Source organism: Tachypleus tridentatus, chromosome 2 (assembly GCF_004210375.1).
Source record: "Tachypleus tridentatus isolate NWPU-2018 chromosome 2, ASM421037v1, whole genome shotgun sequence".
NCBI classification, from domain to species: Eukaryota; Metazoa; Arthropoda; class Merostomata; order Xiphosura; family Limulidae; genus Tachypleus; species Tachypleus tridentatus.
Window position 1 is genome coordinate 72,080,850 of NC_134826.1, and position 26,527 is coordinate 72,107,376.

Consider the following 26,527-nt stretch of genomic DNA (forward strand, 5'->3'; position numbering starts at 1 on the left):
CTTTTGGATCACCCTGTACAATACAGTTCGTACATGTAATCTAACAGAAAAAATAAACAAACAAAAACACCTAACTGACCCAAATATTAAACTAATTTGCCATACCTTTGAGTAGTCCAAATGCAGAACGTCCTCTGGACGAGTGAAAGCACCGTCACTGTAGGGAGGACAAGAAATATCTGGATGAGTCACTGACGTCCAATAGTGAAGCAACGCGAGAAAATAAACCACGAGACATTTGCCTTTTTTTTTAAACTAAGTAACTTTTTGCATATCGGGATTGTTTTTAGCGAAATAAGAGATATAATGTGATTTGAAACAAAACAAAAACTTGCAATTATATTTGTACCTAGTGGTCTAAGAAAATGGTGGTTTAGTGTTTACCTATAAAACGAAGTAGTATGTTCATCCTTTCTTCTTTTATCCATCGCACAATGACAAAACTTATGTACTTCTCTTTATATTTAGTTTGTTTGTTGTTTATTTTAATACACACTCTGATAACTGGAACCGCTGCAGTTCCTGCTTCGTCTGTAAGCAAGCTAGTTTCATCTGACCTTCTAAGCAAGCCATCCTATCCTTCCCCCCCCCTCCCCCAGGACAAACCTGACAAGTCTAAACATGACTAAGCAGCAGGATGTTCCCACGTGATTTCTACACTGATGTGAGAACACGTGCACCAAAAATATGTTTCCTCTTCTTTTTTTCTGCAATATCTCGAAAAACGCCAAAGAGAATTAATCGCTACTACTTCTTAAGATAATATAAAGGTGATGTCTCCATTAGAAAGCGTGTACATTGAAAAGAGTTAATATACTTGGAGAGAAGAAAATACAAAATAACAAGTGGTTGTCATTTGGTTTAAATCTACATGTCAGACATACCCCTTCTCAAACATCTCATGGTGGATCAGCGGTAAATTTATGGACTTACAGCGCTCATATTTCTGGTTCGATTCCCAGCGGTACACAGTAGGGAGATAGTCCCATTGTGAAGCTGTGCGCTAAAAAATAAGACAAAGAATTATCTAATTTAGAGTCGTTATATTTTGTTTTGTTTGTTTCTAATTTCGCGCAAAGCTACACGAGGCCTATCTGCATAAGCAGTCCCTAATTTAGCAGTGTAAGACTAGAGGGAAGGCAGCTAGTCATCACCACCCACCGCCACATTATAACGGCCCCACGGCTGTAAGGGCGAGCATGTTTGGTGTGACGAGGGTTCGAACCCGCGACCCTCGGATTACGAGTCGAGTGCCTTAACCATCTGGCCATGCCGGGCCAGTCGTTAGCTAAAGTATGGAATTTTCTTTTTGTATGTGTAAGTCATTATTAGTTTTATTTTATGAATAAAGGGCGATACAAAGAGTACCTACCACTTGCTAAAATCTTACAAACTTATCGTAATTTCAGTATTCCAAACTAAAATGGAAATTATGGTTTGGAATTCCACCTTGTGAAGATCTTTTAAATGATTTGTAGCTTCCTTCTTAAATAAATAAGAACCGGGAGTGGCTGAAGGGTCCAAGATTCGAGTCTATAAAATGTCATTCCACACGCTTCTCATTTTCCGTTGTGAGCGCGTCATCAATCCCGCTATTCGATTAAGAGTAGGTATGTTGAGAGTGTGCGCTGTTGACATCCGGTTGACCTCCCTTTGACCAACAGTTTTCTCTAACGCCCGATTTCTCAATACATTACTCTGGCTGATTTACGTTACTATGTGTGGTAGAAAGTGCCTCTTAAGTTGAAAATACACATCTTTATATGCAAATGAACGTCTGGATCTGGATAAGGGAAAGTCAGGATCAACCTAGACCCACCTGTAGACCCATCTCTCCATTATATATATATATTTAACTATTACGAGTTAAAATAAGTGTTAAGTGATAAGTGCTATTCGATTAAGAGTAGGTATGTTGAGAGTGTGCGCTGTTGACATCCGGTTGACCTCCCTTTGACCAACAGTTTTCTCTAACGCCCGATTTCTCAATACATTACTCTGGCTGATTTACGTTACTATGTGTGGTAGAAAGTACCTCTTAAGTTGAAAATACACATCTTTATATGCAAATGAACGTCTGGATCTGGATAAGGGAAAGTCAGGATCAACCTAGACCCATCTCTCCATTATATATATATATTTAACTATTACGAGTTAAAATAAGTGTTAAAATTCTACACCAAATCATAGGTTTCTCATAAAACGTTTAAAAGGAAATTCAGTTTTCGAAGCATTCTTGGGGCTTTCGAGTGCTATCTATCGACCTTTTATTGAAGTATTTTCAAAAGAAATGAATCTTCAAATAACTTTAAATTACACACTAAACCCCAAGTAGAAACAAATTAACATAAATTGAACCAGACGCACCATGCAAGATTCTCCGACACAGTAAACTACTGAGGAAAGACAAACCTGATATCATCCTTTCTGGAGGAATCAAATTATATAATTAACCAGTCCTAATCCTTTAACAAATCAAACATTTATTTTTAAAATTCTCACTAAGGGTTACGCGCGCTACTCGTCTCTAATTTAACCTAGAGGGAAAGCAGCAGCTAGTCATTGCCACCCACAAGTGTTTACTGTGGGATACTCTTTTTACCAACGAATAGAGGGAATGACCATCACATATACGACCCCACGGATGAAAGGGCAAACATGGTCGTTGGGAAAGGGATTCGAACCCGCGACCCTCAGATTACAAGTGAAGCACTCTAAACGTATGGCTAGACTAAAAGTTCCCAGTCTTGGTGGTAAATCAATAAGCTAACAAATTAACTGGCATTTAACGACCAGGGCTCCAGTAATAAACTATTAAATTATTATAACTCTTCACAGATGTGGAAACTATACGAGTTTCGACACACATTTCAAACCAATTAAGTAATCAGATAAAAAGTTTACATATAGCGCCCCTAGTAGTTAAACTTTTTACAAGTAATTTTGCGTTATGAAATACAGCATAAAAGAAATAGATGTATATCTAAATGTGTATGGTACAACTAGGGTAAATTATATACATGTAACGGCTTTACAGTGGTTCTCAGAAAGGTGACAAAAATTATAATACACACCACTAAAAAGTATAAAGTATTTATTCAGAAAATCATAATGACGACGTCATAAACCTCCTAATTAAAATTAACAAACAATAATCAACTTCCCTCTCAAATAGAAATTTTGATCTATTAATCCTAAATGTCTTTCAAGTTGATGTACAAAATGTGACGTTGGCAGAAGCTGGGCAGTTACAGACTGTCTGCTCTTGTAATTATGTGGACTTAACTCACATATGAAGAATAGGCGGACAGAAAACAAAGTCGCAGTAAAAGGAATTACCTTTAATGTCACTGTCACGTTTACCAGTATAGTCCTTACAAAATCTGCTTCTAACAGCTAATGGAAACAGCTACCATCAGTGTTATCTTATGGTACTCACAATCAGCTACGCTTAATTCGTCCAGTAATAATTGTAAGTTATTTGTATCCAACCAACGAGCATATCTATAATATGATATCGACAAAGGCCTAACGAACGCAGACGACACAGTAAGTGAAAAAGGATTCTAGGATACTGCGCGGGTGTTTAATATATTCGTAAATAATTTATTTATATTTTACTTTTTAAGATTTCGCTTTCGCATAATGTAATTGTTTCAATAAAACAAAATACATCATTGTATACCATTAGAGGGTATGGATAATCATCGAACGGAAATCAAGATGTCGACATCCGGTTGGATCTCCGAGCAATAATTTTCCAGTTGGATAATACGTGCATAAGCAGAGAAGAAAATGTTCTCGTCGAACACCCTCATTTTTGTGATGTAAAAGGTTATTCTTATATAGTTATAGCACAGTTGCTTATGGTATTTAATGCTTTTTACATAGCATACGTTTTTCTGACGAAGTACCACCATTTTTTGACTTGAAATTGTCAGATGAAATGGCTTCCACTGACATCTTGTAATTGGAAACCGCAGCGAAGCCGTATTGCTACTATTAGGAGTACAAAACCAGATTTTTGCCGTGTTTTGTGTTTCGCACAATATATGTTGGCTTTTGATCTCACAAATTATAACTCCCCGCCCTCTCAAACAATCTTCGTACGGGCCTGATTGGATACAAGAAATATAACCAGTCTTCTACAAGTTAAATATAGAACTCAGTTGTATATTTAGATATTTTTTGATTAATTTACTTCAATTATTGCAAATCGCTCTACGCGTATCTAAAATAAAGAATCTCCTCCCTTCCCCCCCTCGAAAAAAAAGAAGCAATGACGAGTTTTAAATATTTGAGCCAATTTTTAGGTCATGCTGTCGAAATATATGAAACTACTAGATTGGTCGAAGTCAGACATAATGTTTCTAACAAGCATGGTAATATCCAACTGTTATTGATTATTATGTGCTAACATCAACCATCTAGTTCGTACAAATAATTCCTTGTAGCCTTCAACACTGTAACAAGAGCTGCTATTTGGGGTTTTGGTATAATAAAGTGTCTGGCCTAGTTCAAAGCTCCACCAAGAATTGATATCCGGATTTCCAGTAATAACAAGATCTACGATCTAACTTGTAAATGTCAGTATTTTTTTTACAGGTATCTTTACGTGATTGAAGATGACATCATCGTATGGTAGCTCGTGAAAAAAAAAAGGGCGTATATTCTATTGCCGCATATTTCGTATTTAAATAATTTCCTAAACGACAAAAGACGTTTTTAATTCACTGCATGAATAGGTCAACGTTTTTTTCTATCTAAGCATTCCAGGACGGACGAAGAAGAAAAGACCAAAGTCCCGCATCTTTGTGTTGCAATACTAAAAGATTAAAAACCACGTGAAAGAAGTAGCTGACGTGAATACGAATACTGAATAACAAAAAGATATAGGTTTTGAACTATATAGAGGGAAAAAATATATATGAAAGCGTCGAGCTTCCCGATTATGCCACGGGCTGTCGCTTTTATCTTAATTCAAAAGGACTTCATAAAGAGAGAGAGGGGTAGGACAAGAATGTCATTCTAAAATTTTTTACTGGTACGTCACAGCCGGCTTTCAGACGAACAAGGTTAATCTTAATAAATAAAGACTTACTGACGTCATCATATGTAAGCCAACTTGCATATTAGTCTACTATTGTCGGGCTTCTTAGGCAAACTTCTACGCCATTACACATGCAGTTCCTATTTCAACCATTAATACACATTCATCTGTCATAAGCATTTACAAATGCACTGTGCTAATATAAAGATTAATTAACTACAATAAGTAGGGTTACCAGATTTTGAAAGTAAACACATGGAATTTTTTTGTACATGGAATGATATTAATCGCCCTGAAACGATTTGAATTACAATAACATTTTTTGCCATTTATTAAACTGGCATAGCCAGGTGGTTAGGGCGCTCGACTCACAATCTGCGAATCGTTAGTTCGTATCCCTATCCTACCATACATGCTGTGGGGGCGTCATAATATTACGGTCAATCATTCTATTCGTTGGTAAAAGAGCAATCCAATAATTAGCGGCGAGTGGTGACGACTACCTACCTTCCCTCTGGGATAGCTAGCGCAAGTATGCCTCGTATTGCTTCGCCCGAAATTCAACTAAAACAAATTATTAAATAATTTAGCGTCCACTGAATCGAATTTTAAAACCAATGACAAACATGATTTGTTAAAAGCTTATGCCATTAGAAAATGATAATTATTGAAATACAAACGCAACTAAGTTCTCTGGAATCTACCCAAAGTAACCGTCAATTTGATTCAATATTTATAGTGTTTTTGTTTCACCAATGAGAGGGTTACGTACGCTAGACTCTTTTTAAACCTATGAAAGGTTTACGTACGCTAGACTGTTTTGTTATTTATATTTATTTTCAATAAACTCACCACAGTTTGATGGTAGGCCGGGAGAGGACCATAAATTATTGAATGAAATTATAATACTAATATCTTTTGATTTTTCTTTAGCGAGAATTTACAGAAATGTTTTAATGGATGTTTAAAAGAATTATTGTCCCTCAACTTACAAGTGTAATTCACATAATGGATGGGTATTTTTATTGTATGGGCTCCTTACGTTTTGTCCTGTGCACCACATATACAAAGAAATTCTTGTGAACGTGATGGTCTACACACTTTCAGTCACAATCTTGTTGGTACATTTGTTTGTTTTATGCCTAGGAATTTTTAATCAAAACTGCACAGTACTATCTGCGCACAACCGTTTCTGGATGTGAACTGACAAACCAGAGGGAAGGCAACTAGTCAACAAAACCCAACATCAACTCTTGGGCTGCTCTTGACTGATCGAATAATGTATTGGATTAGACCATCACCCCAATAAAGCATACGCTGCCTCAAAGTGCGTAGCATGTTTCTTGAAGTAACGGGTCGCGAACCGTTGATTCTCGGGCAAGTTAACTCCTATGCCACGTCCCGTCCACTTTTGGTAGCAATATTCACTTTTACTTAAAGTCTTATGGTATTGAACTCGAAGTTTTCATGAACGTCCAGAATTAGCTTTTAGAATATTGTATGAGATGCAAAACTTATCAAATAAATATTCTTGTCAAATTATAGTAATAAACCTTTGTTATATCTTCAAATCATTATACGTTTTCACTTACTAAAACATTGGAACTTAGACCTGCTACTCCTTTGATAAAGTCACTAGTTGTACATTTTTATCCGAAGTATTAAAACTCCTATTCCGGAGACATAATCGTATTTATTATCCCTCATACTTGCTGTGATTGTCACCATTATGTGTCTCCTGTCGCAATTGGTATGGCCCTCCCCGAATAGTTTTTTTTTCAACCGTGTACACACATAAGAGAGTGAAGGGGTGATCAGTTAGGTTTCTTATTTGTTTTGGTTCTCACCCCCCATCCTCCGTCTTCTCGGTGGATCTTATAGCTATTAATCAGCTAACTAGGAGAAAATGAAAACGTCAGAGAATATATCAGCTCTATACAAGAATTGTAGCTATTATTTATTTTGTATGCAGAGACACGCATGAATGACTTTCATCATTTTATTTCTAGACTATTCCTGGACTTCCCTTACATAAAAAACAACCCTCTAACAACGCACCAATGAGAAAATACAGACCTTCAAACCATTTCTCATTACGTCGTTTATTGAGATCTTATCACTAAATTTTCGCTAGTCACAATACATATATATCGAACCCACAGATCCTTCTTACAATAACGTTTCAACACTAGTAAAAGTTGGATTCTTAAAACTTCCATACTTGAAAACTTTGATACATTTTTCAACATCAGTGTTATAGGGGAGAATAGAAAATACCTAGTATACCTAGCTCGCGCTACCTCACACCGAGGAATTTCCTACTGGTACGATCAGCAAGTAGTGTTTGAGAACCTTTATAAAACGTTGAAACAAAATACCACAAAATTATGCGGGGGCGTTATAATGTGATGGTCAATCCCACTATTCGTTGGTAAAAGGGTAGCCCAAGAATTGGCGGTGGGTAGTGATACTAACTGCTTTCCCTCTAGTCTTACACTACTAAATTCGGGACGACTTGCGCAGGTAGCCCTCGTGTAGCTTTGCGCGAAATTCAAAAACAAACTCAAAATTACAGGGCAGTCTCTGACACAAAAACATAAAACACAAATTAACAACATTAGAAATAAAATTAGAGCAGAAGTTAAACAGCTAAAACAAGAAAAATGAGACAACTTCTGCTCCCAACTAAACGAACAAACCGACCCTAGCAAGTTCTGGCTACACTTAAAAAGATTCACAAACGAACCCAAGACAAGGAAATACCCAACACTGGAATATAACACCTTAGCACAAACCAACAAAGAAAAAGCAGAAGCCTTCAAGCATCAATTACAAAACACATTTAAAACACATAATGACAATGACATGAACAACCATTACTACAATAAAATAAACAACCACGTAACAAATAACATAAAATTATATAAACCACACTTTCCAGTCAACATTATAAACAGCAACACTAATAATACTTATGACTACAATACACAACCACTCACCAGAAAAATCAAACTAAATAAACTTGAACAAGCAATCAAAAATACAAAAAACAAAACGCCGGGAAATGATGGAATACAAACAATGCTTCTCAAAAAAGGCACTCCAAAATAATTTGACCACCTATAAACCATATTTAACTTATCTCTATACTCTGGATACATCCCAGTTTCTTGGAAGCAAGCTAACATTTTAATGTTCGACAAAGAAGGAAAACCAGCCAATGAACCAAACAGTTATCGACCGATCAGCCTGACCAGATGTGTAGGCAAAATTCTAGAAAGAATAATAAGCAACAGACTCTCCACATTTTTAAAGATTAATTCAAAATTACCAGAAGAACAAAACGGATTTAGAAAATATAGACAAACAACAGATTACTTAATTAGATTAACTGAAACTACAATAAACAACTTTAATAAAAACGAATGTACTGTCAATTAGTAATATTTTCAAAATCAACGAAACATCAAAAAGTTCAACCTCAGATCTACATGAACGGAAAGCTTCTCCAAACTGCTACATCTGCAAAATGTTTAGGGTTAACATATGATTCGAAACTTACATGGATAAAACATGTAAATAACATAAAAACTAAAATTTGGCGAAGAATAAACTAGACTAGGGTCTAACTGGTAAAAACTACGGAACACCACCAGAAAACATCATTAAAATACACAAGACATACATTAGACTTATAATAGACTATGCAGCTCCTGCATGGATTAATATAAGTGAAAAACAAATACAAACCAAACTCCACACATTACAGAATACACTAATTACATCAGCATACAGAGTACCTAAAACCACTTCATCAAAGTTCATGCACAATTACTCAAGTACACAAACAATACCAGATAGACTTCTACATAGTACAATAAAATATTTGATAAAAATTGGCGAAAAAAACGAGTTGTTATGCGAACTAGACAGGTGTTGCATATATGATGAAGAGAGACCTAAACACCTCTCCCCGTTAAATCTATACATTAGATCATTAAGATAAAATTATTTAAAATAATAATAATAGTAATAATTAAATAGAACTAAAATAAAACAAACCACATACGTTCTAGACTTATTAAAAATATATATAATAATAAATATGAAAGAACAATATAAATGGACAGTGTCCTGAAAAGGACCAGACTAAACTTATGATAGTACTCCACCCATTCAGTATTTACTCGGAATATATTAATATGGCCACTTTAACAAAGTCATGGAAGGAGGAAGAGGTCAAGTGTACCTGACCCTCCTGGGTATACAAATATATATACCCAAACACCAGAGAGAGAGAGGCAGTCTCTGCTTAGCAACACCGAGGTGCTGCGGCTGTGGCGGAGAACACCATATTTCCCAATGTAAAAAGGAAAAAGAAACACCCAAATGTTGTAACTGCGGACAAACCCACACAGCCAACTACAAAAGATGTGACAAATATAAACAAATAAAACAACACCGAGGTGCTGCGGCTGTGGCGAAGAACACCATATTTCCCAATGTAAAAAGGAAAAAGAAACACCCAAATGTTGTAACTGCGGACAAACCCACACAGCCAACTACAAAAGATGTGACAAATATAAACAAATAAAACAACGTATATATCAGATAAGAACAGCAACGTCAGAACAGGAACAACCAAGTACAAATACACAACAAAAAACAGACAACAACAGAATTAAAACAACAACTAAAACCACATATGCACAAATGTTAAAAGGAAACAAACCTCAAAAACAGCAAGAATAAAATAATATTACACAAGAAAATAACACCTTAACACAAACACAAAAGCCACAAGAAAACACCACACTCCCAGAAACAAACGCGAACACACCTGATAAAACAAGCCTTACGACTACCATAATCAAGAATATATTCACAGAAGTTATAACGGAATACACAAAACCAAACCAAACAACCAACTGTATCGACATGTTAATTAACATCCTGAAAATAACACATTACACCTCATATACCACATATAATAATTACACTTACCGGATACATGCTAACAACAATGTTCACAGTTGTATATATCAACAGCCAAGGTGCAATAGCTTCCAAGAAACAGGAGATCGAAGACCTAATACAAGAAACTAACCCCCACATTATAATAGTACGCGAAACTCTAATATACAATAACAATAAGTTTAAAATACCAAATTACACATCAATAAGGAAAGATAGAATAAACAAAAATGATGAAAACAGAGGCATTATGTTGCTATATAAAACGGTATTATCAGCTACAGAAATTAGATTGAGAAGTAACAAAGAACATATCACTGTGGATATTCTGCAACGAAACAATACAAAAGTAATTGTAGCAGGAATATACTGCTCACCAAATAAACAACTAGACACAGCATTACTCAACAACATCTTTTCCCACAACAATAACCCTATAGTTACTGGAGACCTAAATAGTAAAAATGTCAATTTTGGATGCAGGTACACAAACAACAATGGAAGAAGTCTCCTACAGTTCATAGATAACAATATAGTCCTTCTAAATAATACCACCCCTTCACACATAGCGTATGCAACTAACTCCAGTGACATACTTGACCTGTGCCTTTGCATATATAAAACTAATAAAATTTCAGGTGGGAAAATATGTTGATAGTGACCATTTACCAATACATTGCGTCTTCGATCTTGCCCCCCTACAGGAAAGAAAAATTTAATTATAGTAAAGCAAAGTGGCAAAATTATAAATAGGAATTAGACAATCTATTACCTAATAAAGTTATAAAAGAAGTTAAAACCCAATGGATAACTACTGTCAAACAATAACGGAGTGCCTTCAGAAAGCAGCCAAGAAAACAATCCCAAAACAACAAACACATGGAAACCAAATACCGAAATAATTACCCTAATCAAAAAACCGAAGACAATTTAGAAGACAGTTCATGATAACAAGAGACAGAGAAACAAAAACGCAAATAAACAATATAAGAAATCACATCAGAACACAAATAAAACAACGAAAACAAGAAAAATGGGATAACTTCTGCTCAAAACTGAATAATAAAACTGACCCGAAAAAATTCTGGACACACCATAAAAGACTTACCAATGATAATACAGCCGTAAAGAAATATCCTGCACTTGAACACAATAATACAATAGCACAAATAAATAAAGAAAAAGCCGAAGCTTTCAAAGCTCAACTTCAAAATACATTTAAAACTCATTTTGATCCAGATATGAATACATATTTCTACAATAAAATCACCTACCATATACTAAACATTTTGAATCAATTTTCCCAATAAGCATATTTGAAACAAACACAAGACACATCACAAAGCATGAAAACTACGAAGACACGATACTTACGAAAGAAATATCCCTACAAGAACTTATTGAAGCAATTACAAAACACAAAAAACAAATCTCCAGGTGAAGATGAAATACAAGCCATCCTTCTAAAAAAGGGCACTCCGAAATTGTTTGACAACCTAAAAACACTATTTAATCTCTCTCTATCCTCAGGATACACACCAGTTTCTTGGAAGCTTGCTAATATGTTAATGTTCCATAAGGAAAGAAAGCCAGCATATAAACCTAACAGCTACCGACCAATCAGCCTGACCAGCTGCGTAGGCAAAATTCTTGAGACAAAATTCTTGGAAATAACATCAAAATTACCAGAAAAACAAAATGGATCCAGGAAATTTAGGCAAACAACTGACCACTTAGTCAGACTAACTGAAGAAATAACAGATAGCTTTAACAGAAAACAATGTACTATCGCCTGCTTTGTGGAGAAAGTATATGACACTGTATGGTACAATAAACTACTGTTCCGTATGAATGAAATGGGACTACCACGTGGAGTAATTATTCGCTGGTTATCTAACTTTTGGAAAATAGAAAATGTAGAGGGTACCTTTTCTGAGTACTTTATGCCATTGAAGGATCCTAATCATGGATTCTCCTCACAGTTCGCTGATGATGTGGCAGTGTGTTAAAGTGCCACAACACCAACAATAGCAGCCACAAACATACAACCGCAACTAAGCAGAATAAGCGAATACTGTCAAAAATACAGAATAAAAATAAATACAGCAAAAAACACAACTTGTCGTCTTTACAAAATACAGAAAACTACAACCTGAAATATATATGAATGGAACACTACTTCAGACTGCCACATCGGCAAAATATTTAGGTCTAACCAATGATTCAAAAATAACTTGGATTTACCATGTAAATGACAAAGGACTAACTATGCTAGGGAGTCTAACTGGCAAGAACAGTGGATAATCTACAGGCAACATACTAAACATTTACAAAACATATATTAGATCAGTAATAGACTACGCAGCTTCAGCTTGGATAACTGTGACAAAACAATTAAAACCAAACTACAAACAATCCAAAACACACTCCTCACAACAGCATATAAAGTTTCAAGAACTATATCATCTCAATTTATACATAAATATTCAAACATACCAACCATACCAGATAGACTCCTACATAGCGCAATAACGTACTTCGATAAAAATTGGATGAAAAACGAATTACTATGCGAACTAGATAGGTACCTCATACATGATAAAGTTAGTCCTAAACATCTCTCCCCAGTCAATATATATTTTAAACATAAAAGAATAAAAAATTAATAAATATATAATAAAGTGTATGTATATACATATACGCACATATAATAAATAAAAATTTAAAAAATAATAAAAATTAAAAAAGTGCCACCAACAAATTTGACATCCAGCTGATAGGGCAAAATAATAACCATATATGTACCGCAATACATGAACAGTGCCCTGAAAAGGATCGGAGTAATATTCAGTTCACCCTGACCCAAAAATGAAGTAACCATCACTATCAAATACTGCAAGACCACAAAAGTACGGGGAGGAGGAAGAGGTCAAAGAAAACCTGCCCCTCCAGGGTACGAACATACAATACCCAAACACCGAGAGAGAGAGAGAGTCTCTGCGAATTACCAGTGTATTCCAGTAGCAAGCACTGAACTTTCGCATATTGTTGACTTAATCCGAAATTATTTCGTTTTAACTTTTCATTAACATAAAACACTTTTATTTTGTTGTATTTTTAAGTTACACAAGTCAGGAGTACACCGCCTCCTTAAACTCCTAAACAGTCATAAAAAAGAAATTTGGAACCTTTGAGTGAAAAAATTCCATAACTAGCTTGCGCAACTGTGTACACTTCCTTACGATAAACTCCAACTACTAGGTAGCACCACTGTTTATACTTACAGTAGAAATCAACCTTACGGTAAGAACCAATCACTGTCTAGTACTAGTTATTATATGGAACAAAGTTAATCATTCGTTTGTCACTTTGAACAAACTGTATTGAAGACTTCTAAATCTTGATTTAGATGAAACATTTTAATTAAAGGATAAAATGAATCCAATCAATTAAATTTCATGTAACATCTTTAAACATTGAACTCAGAATTCTTTTCACAATATTTCAACAGAGTTTTTACAACCAAAGTTAGTTTCAAAGTAAAAACTAATTGGTAAGAAGAATAAATACTTCTGTTAATTATCAAGTCGTGAAATAGTATATGGCCTAGGATCCTTTTGAAATCCTTTCGAAATAAGAAAATATTAATTAGCTCACTTATTATTACACGAAATCTTTATAGTACAAGTGTTCACTTACTTTTCGAAACAGCGGGGGCTTACTCGTCCTTAGATTTAAAATTTATATTGAAGTATCCAAACACATAGAACATGCTTATCTAAATCAGCCAGTCTTCCCTTATGTTAAGGTAACGAAAGTATATATATCCCTCCCCAATACCCTCCTCTACCCATTGGTGAGCACAAACTGTAAACAAAGATGCCAAACAAATCTCCTGTACTCATTGGGAAGAGACTTTTCGTGACCTCTGACCTTTCATTTTGATAGGTAGTTTAAAGCAAATGTCAAGAAGAAAGTTACTTATACTTCACTTATTCATTATTTAGTTAACTAACAGCAGAGCTTCTTAAGTCCTTGAGCTTTAACCTTTTGTTCTCCAACCTCTCTTCCTCCCCAAACACAGGTATATACAAATAAAAACAATAAAATTTCAGATTTATGAAAGGTAAAATTCTATACTACGTTCAGCAGCTTTAGTTGCAATCATTTGCTACGAGGCGGTAACAAACATAAGATGGTCTTTAAACACTCAGTCCTCGTTAGAGGGAGTGCTAGAGCAGAGAATAAGCACCTGCCACGTGCACGTAGGTAATGTAACTTATCAAATGATTTGAAGACATTTCAAAACACGAAAGGGTAAGAGCTATGCAGATAAGAAATTCAACCTTCATATTAATTCATAATAAATTGTAAACTTATTCCCGAACCAAAATAAATCCCGGGTTTAATGTATTTATATTTAAACCTACCTGAGTTTGGTTCATTTTTCCGACACATCACGTGATTTCTGTCCAACTTACAAATAACAAAGATCTTTCGTCAAAAGGCGATAAAGCTGTAACATCCACCAGAAAAGCTCCCAACTTCAGATTACATATAAGGATGTTAGAAGTTCTCTACCAAGAAACATGGTCCTTTAAATTTATGAGAAATATAGCAGGAATTTTCTCTAAGCAGCATGCACAAGAGGTATCGGTAACTTATGGGAAAGGACCAATTACAAAAACACTGACGACTGAAATGCTATCAAGAAGCAAAAAATGATTGTTTCTTCTTAAATCAACAAGTACATTTTGGCTCACTGAGGCAGTTGTTAGTTAACCACGGCAGAAGATTACATTTCTTGCTGAAATCTAGCTAAAAAATTATGAATTTTGCAAATCTAATTATCTCATTTTGAGCATTCCTCTTCAGAATCGTATCACAGCTTACACATTTTTCAGACTTCAAACTAAGAGACGTGGATAAATGAAAAGCTACGAAACACTTGAGCCGACACGAATAACTCAGCTGCAAATCCACTGGTAGCTTACCTTGCTATTCACTTCGCTAAATCAACTAGACTTGCTCACATGTCAGAAAGGAAATTGTTAGCCGCAATTTCCTTTTATTGTCTGTACCCCACGTGACTACCTCCCTCCCTCTTACTCAGGTAAATAAAGATCAAAGAAAGCAGCAAACTCTTTCTACATATTATGCCCTTAATGATGTGTCTGTTTTGTCTTTTGTTCTTCGTTCCAGAGTAGTATGGTGCAATCTTTCAAGAGCGTGAAGTATAAATCTTTTGTAGGAATTTAAATATTAATTACGTTCTCCTGAATTATCATGATATACTCAGACGATTAGTGCCAACCAAACTTACATAAACAATATGTAGAAGCCTTTTGAATGATTGTTGGTTTACGACAAATCAAATGACAAAAAAAAAAAAAAAATTTCTCAAAGTTGTAAAAGTGTTTAAATCGCTTTCTTTTCTCTATCGTAATCATTTTAGATGTTAACGACATTCTATCCGAATATATCAAATTACGAACACAACTTCATGTCAGATTTGTCTTGAATTTATTTTTATTTCGATGAGTGTTAAATCTGCATTTATTCAAACTGATTATAATTATAGTTAATTATATTCCTCATAAGGCACCAGAATGAATCAGTTTCTTTTTCTCTTTAACACTACATTGTTTAATCAGTTTATTTCGGTTTTCTAAAATAAAAGCATATAATGTTATTTCAGCTACACTGTGTCCGCCATATCCATAACAGAATGAATAATATAGCAGGCTTAACAGCGGTATGTTATTACAGGTATAACTGAGTAGCAGAGACTCACAAAACAATTGTATTCAAGTTACTTTAGAATAATACATACGAATTCTAATCGCGAACACCGAGATCTGTAGGTCCACATATCTTCGGCCTAATGTTAGTTAAGCCTTTAGTAAGTACGGCCTATATTCTATAAAGACACAAATTGACACTTACTTATGTACGTTTTTTGCTTTAGTTTTTTTAGGGTAAACTTATTAATATTTAATACTATCAGTAAATAAACTTATGTTATTCTACGACCTATCATTAGACCTTTTTTTAAAACTTTGTTAAGCCATTGAAATAAAGCTCATATTTTCAGGACAAGCAATAACTGAGTATTATAATAACATACCAGTAAAAGCCTGCAAAACATTTGCGGTCAAATTAGTATTTTTATTGCAACTTATTTTTCGAATACAGGATTTCTAGAATAATGCAAACGAATTCTAATCGCATACACCGAAATCTTTCAGTCTATTTATCTTAGGCCTAACATTAATTAAACCTTTAATAAGTACAGACTACGTGCGATAAAGAGATCAGTTAACAGTGTAACCTAAAATGTTATTCTGCGACCTAACGTTGGACTTTTCTACATCTCGCTTTTGTTTATTTATATCCGTTAAAATAAAGTGCACGTGCATGCACATTTAGATAGTAACATATGAAAACGGAAAAATCAGAGTTTTATTATAATAGATTCCAATAATATTTGTTAGCTTAACAGAGACATTTACATCATAATAGTTTATGTAAAAACGGCTGGTTAGGATTGAGAAAATTTATGTAGAGGAGCGAACAACGTTTCGACCTTCTTCGGTCATCATCAGGTTCACAAAGAAAGTAAGAGGTAACTAAGCACACCCTCTATATTCCTTCACTCAGTTACACAACCCCTTTCAAACATGTGGTCAGCTATCGGTCAGTTATCTCTTTTTTTGGAAGAAGAGGTCTTGTGCACCTGACCTTCCTGGGTATTCAAAAATTAAACATACCCAAATACCCACAAAGAAGAAGCAAAGCGAACGATGATCTTACCCAAAAAGCCGAGAAGCGATAGTTTCATTTCATTTAATTTTTTATTATTATTATTTTAATTTTTCCGATAAATACATATATGGAAAAATGGAAAAAGTAAGTGAAAAAAAAGAATATAAATATTTTTAAAGAAATGGAATAGAAGTAGAAAAAAATTTAAATGGATAAAGGAAAAAAAAAAAAAAGGCAACTCAAGGCAAATACATGGACATTGCTCTGAAAAGGGCCGGAGCACTGTGGGATACTCTGGACTAAAATCTACAACAACAACAAATTCTTACTTGTAGCCGACATGAAAGTTAAGGATAGAGGAAGAGGTCTTGTGCACCTGACTCTCCTGGGTATTCAAAAATTAAACATACCCAAATACCCACAAAGAAGAAGCGAAGCGAAGTTACCTCTTTCTTTCTTTGTGAACCTAACGATGACCGAAGAAGGTCGAAACGTTGTTCGCTCCTCTACATACAAAATTTTCTCAACCCAAACCAGCCGTTTTTACGTATATATTTTTCTCTACAAGTGAATTTTCTCGTTATCACTGATCATAACAGTTTGTTTTTTAATTTCGCGCAAAGCTACACGAGGGCTAATCTGCGCTAGCCGTCCCTACTTTAGCAGTGTAAGACTAGAGGGACGTCAGCTAGTCATCACCACCAACTCTTGAGTTACTCTTATTAACGAACAGCGGGACTGACCGTAACATTACAACGTCCCCTACATTTGGTGTGATGAGGCTTCGAATCCACGACCCTCAGATTGCGAGTCGAGCGCCCTAACCACCTGGTCATTGTTGAACACGATATTATTTAACAGTTCTTAATCTACTTATTAATTAAGTATATTGTAATTACTCTAATAATATACAATTTAACTTCATTTTCTTTGGTATTTTAACCTACAGTAAGAGCAGATATTGGTAATCAAACAGGAATATTCAGTGCTAAAAAAATTACAAAGTGTAAAAATTATGATATTATAAAACAATTGTTTAACAAGCTTTGCACCAACATAAAATTGAATACGTTACGAAAATCTTCCACAAAATAAAAAATACCGATAAGAAAATTATTCAACACTAGGTGGGGTATGCATCGCTTAGACGAAAGTTGTGCAAGTTCATGATCAGTAAAAGATTATCTTAGGACACGAAAACTTGCTTCTCCTGTATATAACTGTGAAACAAAAAACACATAAGACTGCAAATTATTACATTTAAAAACCGAAAATTTGTGGGTTCCCACCCTCGCACGTACCTAATGAACCTCCATACCAATATTGGTGAAGAACTAACTATACCCTCTGAAGTAGTTACATGGACATACGACGGACACTTTACTATTATATTTATACAAGTTCTTTGAGGTGAGCCTTCAACAACTAAACCAAGTTCAGATACACCCTCCTCATGTGGCTCAACGATAAGATTCAGGGTTTAATCTCTAAGATGGCGAATTGCTATTAATCTATCTATTAGAAAAAATAAAAATAATAAAACGAATACCCCAATAAGTTACAACGGCTACAGAGTTGATTCACAAACTATTTGTACTTTTATTAATTAAACATTGTTATTGTTACAGTTATAGTGCTAATAAAAAATTGTTAATTCTTTCGTAAACTCAGGACTGTTTCACTGTGTAGTAATTTTTGCACGTAATTATTTCAGCATAGCATCCGCCACATATTAATAGTCTTGTATGTTTATTTGGAATTAAGCACAAAACTACACAATGGGTTGTTTGTGTTCTATCCTCAACGAGTATAGAAACCCGGTTTCAAGCAATGCGAGTCTGCAGACATGCCACTGTGCCAGTGGGGAGCAGTATTGTATGACAGAGAAAATAGTTCTTTTTATATTGTTAAATATCAATAATATGACTGTTTGTTTTTTTTATTTCATTAGAGAAAGTTTGTGTCTAAAGTAAGATACGTGAACGAAGATCGACGGCACAAGGGATACCATCTGCACCTGTGCTTTTACCGGAAGTCGGTTTGGTCTTGATAATACCTCACCCATCAATTATTAACCGTCAACAGACGATGAGAACGTGGTTAAACGTGGGAATGTTTTTTTTTTTTAATGATCGCTCACAAACAAAAAAAAACTTGGTTTTCCCCCTTGTAGTGATAAAAAATGTACTTATTAATCTCCATTTTTCCACAACTAACCCTATTAGTGCAAGAAAGACAAAAAGTAAACATTACTTAATTATACCAGTACGCATAGTTTATTTTGTTAATGGGTTAAAAATGTTGATTCTACTTAAGAATTATTATTACTATTTCGATGGCTATCAAAATTGTATACCTGAGAGATTTAAGCCCCTAAACTTAACTATTACAAAAATTATAAAAACTAAACGCTATACCCATACAAAAAAACACAACAAAAACGTATTACTGTAGATGTGTTTAAAGTATTTGATTTATAACCACAACCAACATGTTTGATTAAAATATTTCTACTCGTGAAATGTACTGAAACTTCAAATATGTATGACTGTTCGTTACCTTAGCTACAGAACGAGCCTTCCTACTATGTCCACTCGAAATCCTCCAGACTTACTGATGGGGGAATGGAATGTAGGAGTTTCGGGATATTAATAATATAGATATCAATATCTACACTACATTTTGTTCTTATTTAATGTAGTGTTTTTGTTTTATTTGTTGTTGTTACTGTTTTGTCTGTTCCCAGCCGGACCGACATTTTGTGTCACAGTAACTGTGGGGCTTTTTAAACCTCGATCTACACTTCAAAGATTGTTTCTACGTAAATAGACTTGTATAGTATGTATGAATCAGTATATTAATATATAATGAATTCCATGCGTGATCTGTAACTGTACATACTTGATGATACGGCGAGTACAAGTGCCAGTGAATATCTGTTTTTGTGAATCTTAAAGAAATGCTTTCAATAAATTATCGTAAAATTAGCACAAAATTCAATCCAAGAGCACCTATTTTTGAAAACTTCACTGGGTAATTTCCCCCAGCACTGGATACTTTATACACTATTCTGAATTGTCTGACCGATCAAAGAAATGCTTCCTCCACCTGTACTCTTTTAAAACGATATTGTACATTGTGGAAGTACAACAATCCACAATGTAGACTTGTCCAACTCACACTGTGGTCATTTGACCCACTTCGGGACCAATGAGACTAACTTGGTTGCTTGCTGGTTTTTCTGGACAATAAGCAAGTTAATTCAATAAAATAATGATATACAGTGACAACTGACATGAATAGAACTTATGAAAAATTACACTAATAGTTAAATCTAGTTTGAATTGTATAACAGTGTGGCGAAACGATTTATCAATAAATACCATGTTAACCAGCACTTAACCGATCTCAAGAGTTCTGGTATTTTGAGATAGGTCTCGCCGGTATTGGTTATAGCAGATATAGCGTGTTTGACATATTACTTACAATATTTTTGTCTCCCAGAAATGTTTAGCAATAACATTTGTTATTCAAGCTAATATTTATAGCGGCAGTTGAATTACATACTCACTATATATATATAATTGTTATACTATATGAAACTAAATTAAAATATTGCAAAAATTCATATGTATTTAAAGTACAAAAAAAAAAATAGGTTATTGGAGGAAATACTGTCAATATTGTTTTACTTAAAGGACACACAACGAACAATACGTGCTATATACACCAAGTGTATACGAACAATATGTGCTATATACACCACGTGTATTGAAACCAGTTTTCTATCGTCATAAGTCCGCCGACTTACCGCTGTCCCTTTAGGAAATACTGTCAATATTAACATTTCACAACTGTTTGTTTGTTTGTTTCGAATTTCATGCAAAGCTACACGAGGGCTATCTGCATTAGCCATCCCTAATTTAGTAGTGTTGGACTAGAAGGAAGGCAACTAGTCATCACCACCCACCGCCAACTCTTAGGCTACTCTTTCACCAACGAATAGTGTGATTGGCAGAAGTTTACAACGTACTCACAGATGAAAAATCGAGAATGTTTAGTATGACGGAGATTCGAACCTCGTAACCAGTTGGCCAGTTACTTCCACAATAATAAAATTATTTTTGTATAACATGCGCGTGATTTACTTGGACAAAACCATACTTCAAAGGCCAATTCGAAAGACAATTTCTAACATTATTTAGCACGTACAATGCAGTGCAATGAAAGATCCAGAAGTTATTGTTTTTTAGTAGAAACTATAAGGTCATATATATCTTAAATATGCCAACTATTTTTAGGGTATCAGTAAGTTAGGGAAATTTGTCGATACGATTAATAAAATATAACTTCTTAGATAACTAACCACTTTTTTCACTACTTTAAAACCTGATGGATCAGTGGTACATTTACGGGCTTATAATACTAAAATACGAGGTAAATCTCTCTGCAGTGGACATAACGCAGAGACCCCACCCCATTAGGTAGGTTTGTACTAACAACTTTATGTTAAACGACTAGGTGGCGCTGTGAAAATAAGAAAAATAGGTGTTACGTATACAAAATGAAACGAGTACAGAGCTAGAAGAGTTTCGTTATCGTTCTGATTACTCGCTAAAGCAGCTGCTTGAACAATTTCAGCAGCCACGCTCCACTTGTAGCTCAATATAGGTTAAAAACAAAAGTACTTTTTGTGTACCCCTCACCCCACCCCAGTAATCCTGTTAATGTTTTTATGTGATAAGAAGGGATTTAAAACCAGTAACAGCTGTACAGGGTGTCTTATTCGAACTTTTGACCAATATTCTTCCTTATCCGTGAAGACGAGAAAAGCCCACTTGTAGAGAAAAAATACATGTAAAAACGGCTGGTATGGGTAGAGAAAGCACTATGCATAAGAGCGAACAACGTTACGACCTTATGACGATGACCATAGTGCTTTCTCTACCCATACCAGCTGTTTTTACATTATAATATTCTTCCTTACTTTCTAATATGTTAATTATACAATATATACTAAATCCGGAGCCGACGAGGCCTTTCATTTACCAGGCTAGCTGGAATACGTACGCACAATCAGTCTACAAACAGAAAATCGGCGGATAGTGTTTCTAAGGCAGTAGCTCATCTTGTGTGTGTGTGTGTGTGTGTGTGTGTGTGTGTGTGTACGCGCGTGCAAGCTCGTTAGCCAAGCACCGAAAAAAAAAAACTTTCCCGATTTCAGCAAGTCAAAATTATCAGACTAAAATTATTTTGGTGCTAGGGCAAATTGCGTTTTAACACGTATTTTGGTGCTAGTACAAGTTGCGTTTTAACACGTATTTTGGTGCTAGTACAAATTGCGTTTTAACACGTATTTTGGTGCTAGTACAAATTGTGTTTTAACACGTATTTTGGTGCTAGTACAAATTGTGTTTTAACACATATTTTGGTGTTAGTACAAATTGTGTTTTAACATATTTCTGTTTGTTTTTGTTACATAAGAATTCAAGCAGATATACCACCTCTTTTTTTCCTTGTTTCGACATTTACTTATTTGGTAATTTACGCTTCGATAATTTGCACGCACACCAAAATAACACTGCATTTCGTTTTCGTAATTTTTATGCCCCTCAGTGGCGCAGCGGTACATCTGCGGACTTGCACAGCTAAAAACCGGATTTCGGCATCTGTGGTGGGCAGAGCACAGATAGCCCATTGTGTAGCTTTGTGGTTATCTTGAAGCAAACAAACAAACTGTAGTTGTGACATGTGCACATCGTAAAATGGTAATTTCTTTCGGTTAATGACCAAATCCCAAAATTGAACATAACGTGTAATATTTATTAATACATGACGTTAGGTGCATTGTGCGCGTTTTGTTTGGAGCAAAGCTACACAAGAGACTATAGTGTGGAAATGAACATAGGATTTTTGCGTTGTAAATCCATACATTTTGCGCTTAACGACGGAGGAGTTCGTTAAACGATTAATTAAATCGCAACCTAGGGCTCGGCAACAATTAATTACTAAAAACACTGTAGAGAATACACACAAATATTATCTTAGTAACACACAACTACGTACTAGTTTTCTAAAAAAACAAATCTGTAGGATATCGCAATGAACATTCGAACTTTTCTATATTTTGATGATTTAAGATGAGCTGGAAATGGTGGTGTTTTTAATAAAAGGTTCCAATTTTATGAAGTTGAAATTTAGTCATAAAACCGTTACAGTACTGTGAAACACACATGCGCGTTTGTACTCTTAGAGGAAAGATAAAATGGCGGATTCTTCCAAACATCTATTAATTCGTATAAGTGTAAGAAAAGTGTATTTAGTTGGTCATAGTTGTTACCAAGCTGTTTATTTTCTTTTCCTCCTAACAGGTAGTTTGCTCTGACTGAAAGTTGAAATTAATTAGCAGACTATGTACTGAGAATGAAACTATAAATGAAATTCTCAACCAGAAAAGCTAGTGAAACACACCGTTTTTACATTTTCATTTACAAAGGTTATAATGCATGGTTTCGTTGGTTAAATACCCTCACAGTTAACAGTATTTTCGGTCGTAATCTCAACATCTCACGAAATTTGGCCATCTCAGAAGATTTAGGTTAGTTCCACATACATGTGTTTAGCTAATAATGCAAAACAGTTTATATTTTAAATGTTAAGTGGTTTCTGTTTGTCAATCGACGCGCTAAATTTTGTTGAAAAGTCAACCATACAGAATGACTGTAGGTTGACATACAATAGACACTCCTGATTTGGCCAAAATCACTATTGTTTAAAATGTAACAATAATTTATTCTTATTGAAAGTTGGTTATTGCTACATCTGTTAAACGAGTCTTGTAAAACTTGTTGGCTAGAACCAGAACAACAAGGTACCTTAACATTCCACACAAGGCCGTTCACTTCCTGTCTTCTGCGCCCTCTGGCGATGTTGCCTTATAGCTGCAGGTGTAAAAAGAGGTTCTACGAGACGTCTGTAAACTTCTACTGTGTTTGTAGAAGCTATTAAATCAACACAAATTATCATCGCCGTTAACTGCTCGAATGTCAGAACTGGCCATGAGGGCCTCTGGGAAACTTCCCGATGAACCAGTCCCATCACGTGCCGATATCAAGGCCTACGTAAAATTTCAAATCAACAATTATCGGTAGACGTAATCACTGCCTCCCTATTGTTCAACACAGTGTGATCCGCAGCGGTCACTATAACCGAGTTCCTAGTGACCACAAAAGTGACAAATCCATAGACGGCGGAACCAAGAGATGGGAAAAGTCCAGCATGGCCAGATAGTTAATGCACTCGACTTGTAAGCAGAAGGTCGCGGGTTCGAATCCCCGTCACACCAGACACACTCGCCCTTTTAGCCGTGGGGAGTTATAATGTTACGGTAAATCCCACTATCCGTTGGTAAAAGAATAGCCCAAGAGTTGGCGGTAGGTGGTGATGGCTAGCTGCCTTCCCTCTAGTCTTACACTGCTGAATTAGGGACAGCTAGCGCAGATAGCCGTCGTGTAGCTCAGCGCGAAATTCTAAAACCAAACCAAGAGATGGGAGGTCATATAGACGCCTTTCCCCAATTTTTAAAGCGTTCCCGAATTTAAATTTGTCATGTCGTCTGTAGCCAAACTACTTGTGTATGCATACATGTACGCAGAAGTGAACAAATTATGCCTGAAAAGATACAGGCCAGCTGATTATATATCATCTAACATATTCTGCATCGTCTGCATTCTTCTGAGAAAAACTGACATTTTCTGGCTTGAACTAGTCGCATGCCCTAGACCCCCGTATCATTAATAGCATGTTGGCTGTGGTGTGCACAATACCTTTCGACTTTTGATCTCGTAAATTATCCACTCCTTTAAAGATTCTGCAAACTGGCCTGATATGTCTATAGACGTTTTGAAGAGGGAGAGAACATGCCTGAGAAAACTATATCATAATATGTGTTATGTAACAGTTAAGAAATCGTAACATTTGAGAAAGAGAACTTTATTAAATGTTTCAAAGAAACGTACCATATCCTCGGGTCTGAAATCCTTCAAAAGCAGAGTTACTTTCTTCTCTCATGGAACAGTTTGATTTTGCATAAATCGTTACATCAACTGGTAGACTATGAACTTTAAATATATACTAAAACTGCCAAGCGGTGATTAATTAACTAGAATAAGAAGGAAACGATTTTTTCATTCACAGTATGTCAAGTTAGCGATATAACTCAGCAAGCAGGTGGTACTGCTAACATTGGATAACTTTATAGATTTTTTTTGTGTGACAGTTAAGGGAACGTTTCTCCCCTGTAGTTCCATCTGTGAGCGAGACGGGAAAACGTGTCAAACACCTATGGTACAAAGGTATTTGGCCTGGCATGGCCAAGCGCGTAAGGCGTGCGACTCGTAATCCGAGGGTCGCGGGTTCGCGCCCGCGTTGCGCTAAACATGCTCGCCCTCCCAGCCGTGGGGGTGTATAATGTGACGGTCAATCCCACTATTCGTTGGTAAAAGAGTAGCCCAAGAGTTGGCGGTGGGTGGTGATGACTAGCTGCCTTCCCTCTAGTCTTACACTGCTAAATTAGGGACGGCTAGCACAGATAGCCCTCGAGTAGCTTTGTGCGAAATTCAAAACAATCAAAACAAAACAAAACAAACAAAGGTATTTATAATTTTCTACGAGAGTGAAGTGTTGTTTTACAAACTTGAAATAAAGTATTTTAACACCAGAATTCGTGCTTTCATCTTTTATAGACCTATTTTAATTAAGTGTTAAAACCCAAAAGGTATATTACGTATAGCTCATAAGAGTTACCGCATTCAAAGGTGAATAACATCTGAACTACGTAAGGTTATTTGTACCTCCAAATTACACAAGCTGCCTACGCGACATACAGTTTCGGTTTGACGCATAATCTACAGTTATTCCCCAAAATAAACTTAAGAAAAACAAATGAAGTCTGTCGTATTTAACTGGTCTCGTTTTAATTATTGTTCTTGTTTAAGTAATTTACAAAATACAGTGAGATTTCACAACGAAAGTTTTAGCAACTCACCTCCTACAGGACTGAGCAATCGATTTGAAAACTCGTGTTTCCATACAACATCAAAGAGAACCGAAGCGCGCGGCCTATCACCTCTCTTGCACGAACAAACCAACTTCTATCCAGCAGAATGACGATCAGTATATTGAACACTACAACCTCGAGAGATGAACGTGCACGTGGTCTACACGGCAAAGTGTACCAGTACACACAAGAACTGCTACGTCATACCACGCGAGAAGGAAGGAATTTAAATAAAACAAAAACAATATCGTTAGTTAACCCATTGAAATATTATGCGATATAGTTTAATACCACACGGTAAAACTCCACTAACCAGCGGTTCTATTCTACTCAATTTAAATAAATTAAAGAAAATAATAATCAGTGACAAAATAGCCGTTTATCATATATAAGTTAAAGGAAAGTATATATTCCCTTCCCATGGATGTAGACAGAACATTTTCATTCAGAGTTTTCATTGTAAATTCATTTTACTGCTCACAATTATTTTTATCACATATCGTATCGGTTTTGAAGTTTCCTTTTTTTTTTGTCACATTTATTGTACCGGTTTCGTAGTTGTTGTTTTTTTCTTTTTACCATACACTTATTGTACTGGTTTTATAGTTCCTTTGTTTTTTACCACACATTTGTCATAGCGGTTTCGTAGTTTTTCTACCATACATTTATTGTACCGATTT

At 35.4% G+C, this 26,527-nt stretch overlaps 1 protein-coding gene across 5 annotated transcripts in view; it reads right to left on the minus strand.

The window, feature by feature from the left end:
• Nucleotides 1-26,057, minus strand: part of LOC143244202 (TNF receptor-associated factor 4-like) — a 48,774-nt gene extending 22,717 nt beyond the window's left edge. Inside the window, exons 1-2 of one of the 5 annotated variants that reach the window (XM_076488444.1) lie at nt 25,836-26,057; nt 106-157 (exon numbers count right to left, since the gene is read on the minus strand). In XM_076488444.1, the coding sequence (XP_076344559.1) occupies nt 106-157; nt 25,836-25,879 (96 nt within the window). In that variant the 5' untranslated portion in view covers nt 25,880-26,057. Of the gene's footprint in view, nt 1-105; nt 158-384; nt 1,855-13,723; nt 14,072-14,454; nt 15,019-25,835 lie in introns of those variants that run through there. The other 4 variants (XM_076488439.1, XM_076488442.1, XM_076488441.1 and 1 more) reach the window with 4 other exon arrangements.
• Nucleotides 26,058-26,527: the final 470 nt, after the last annotated feature.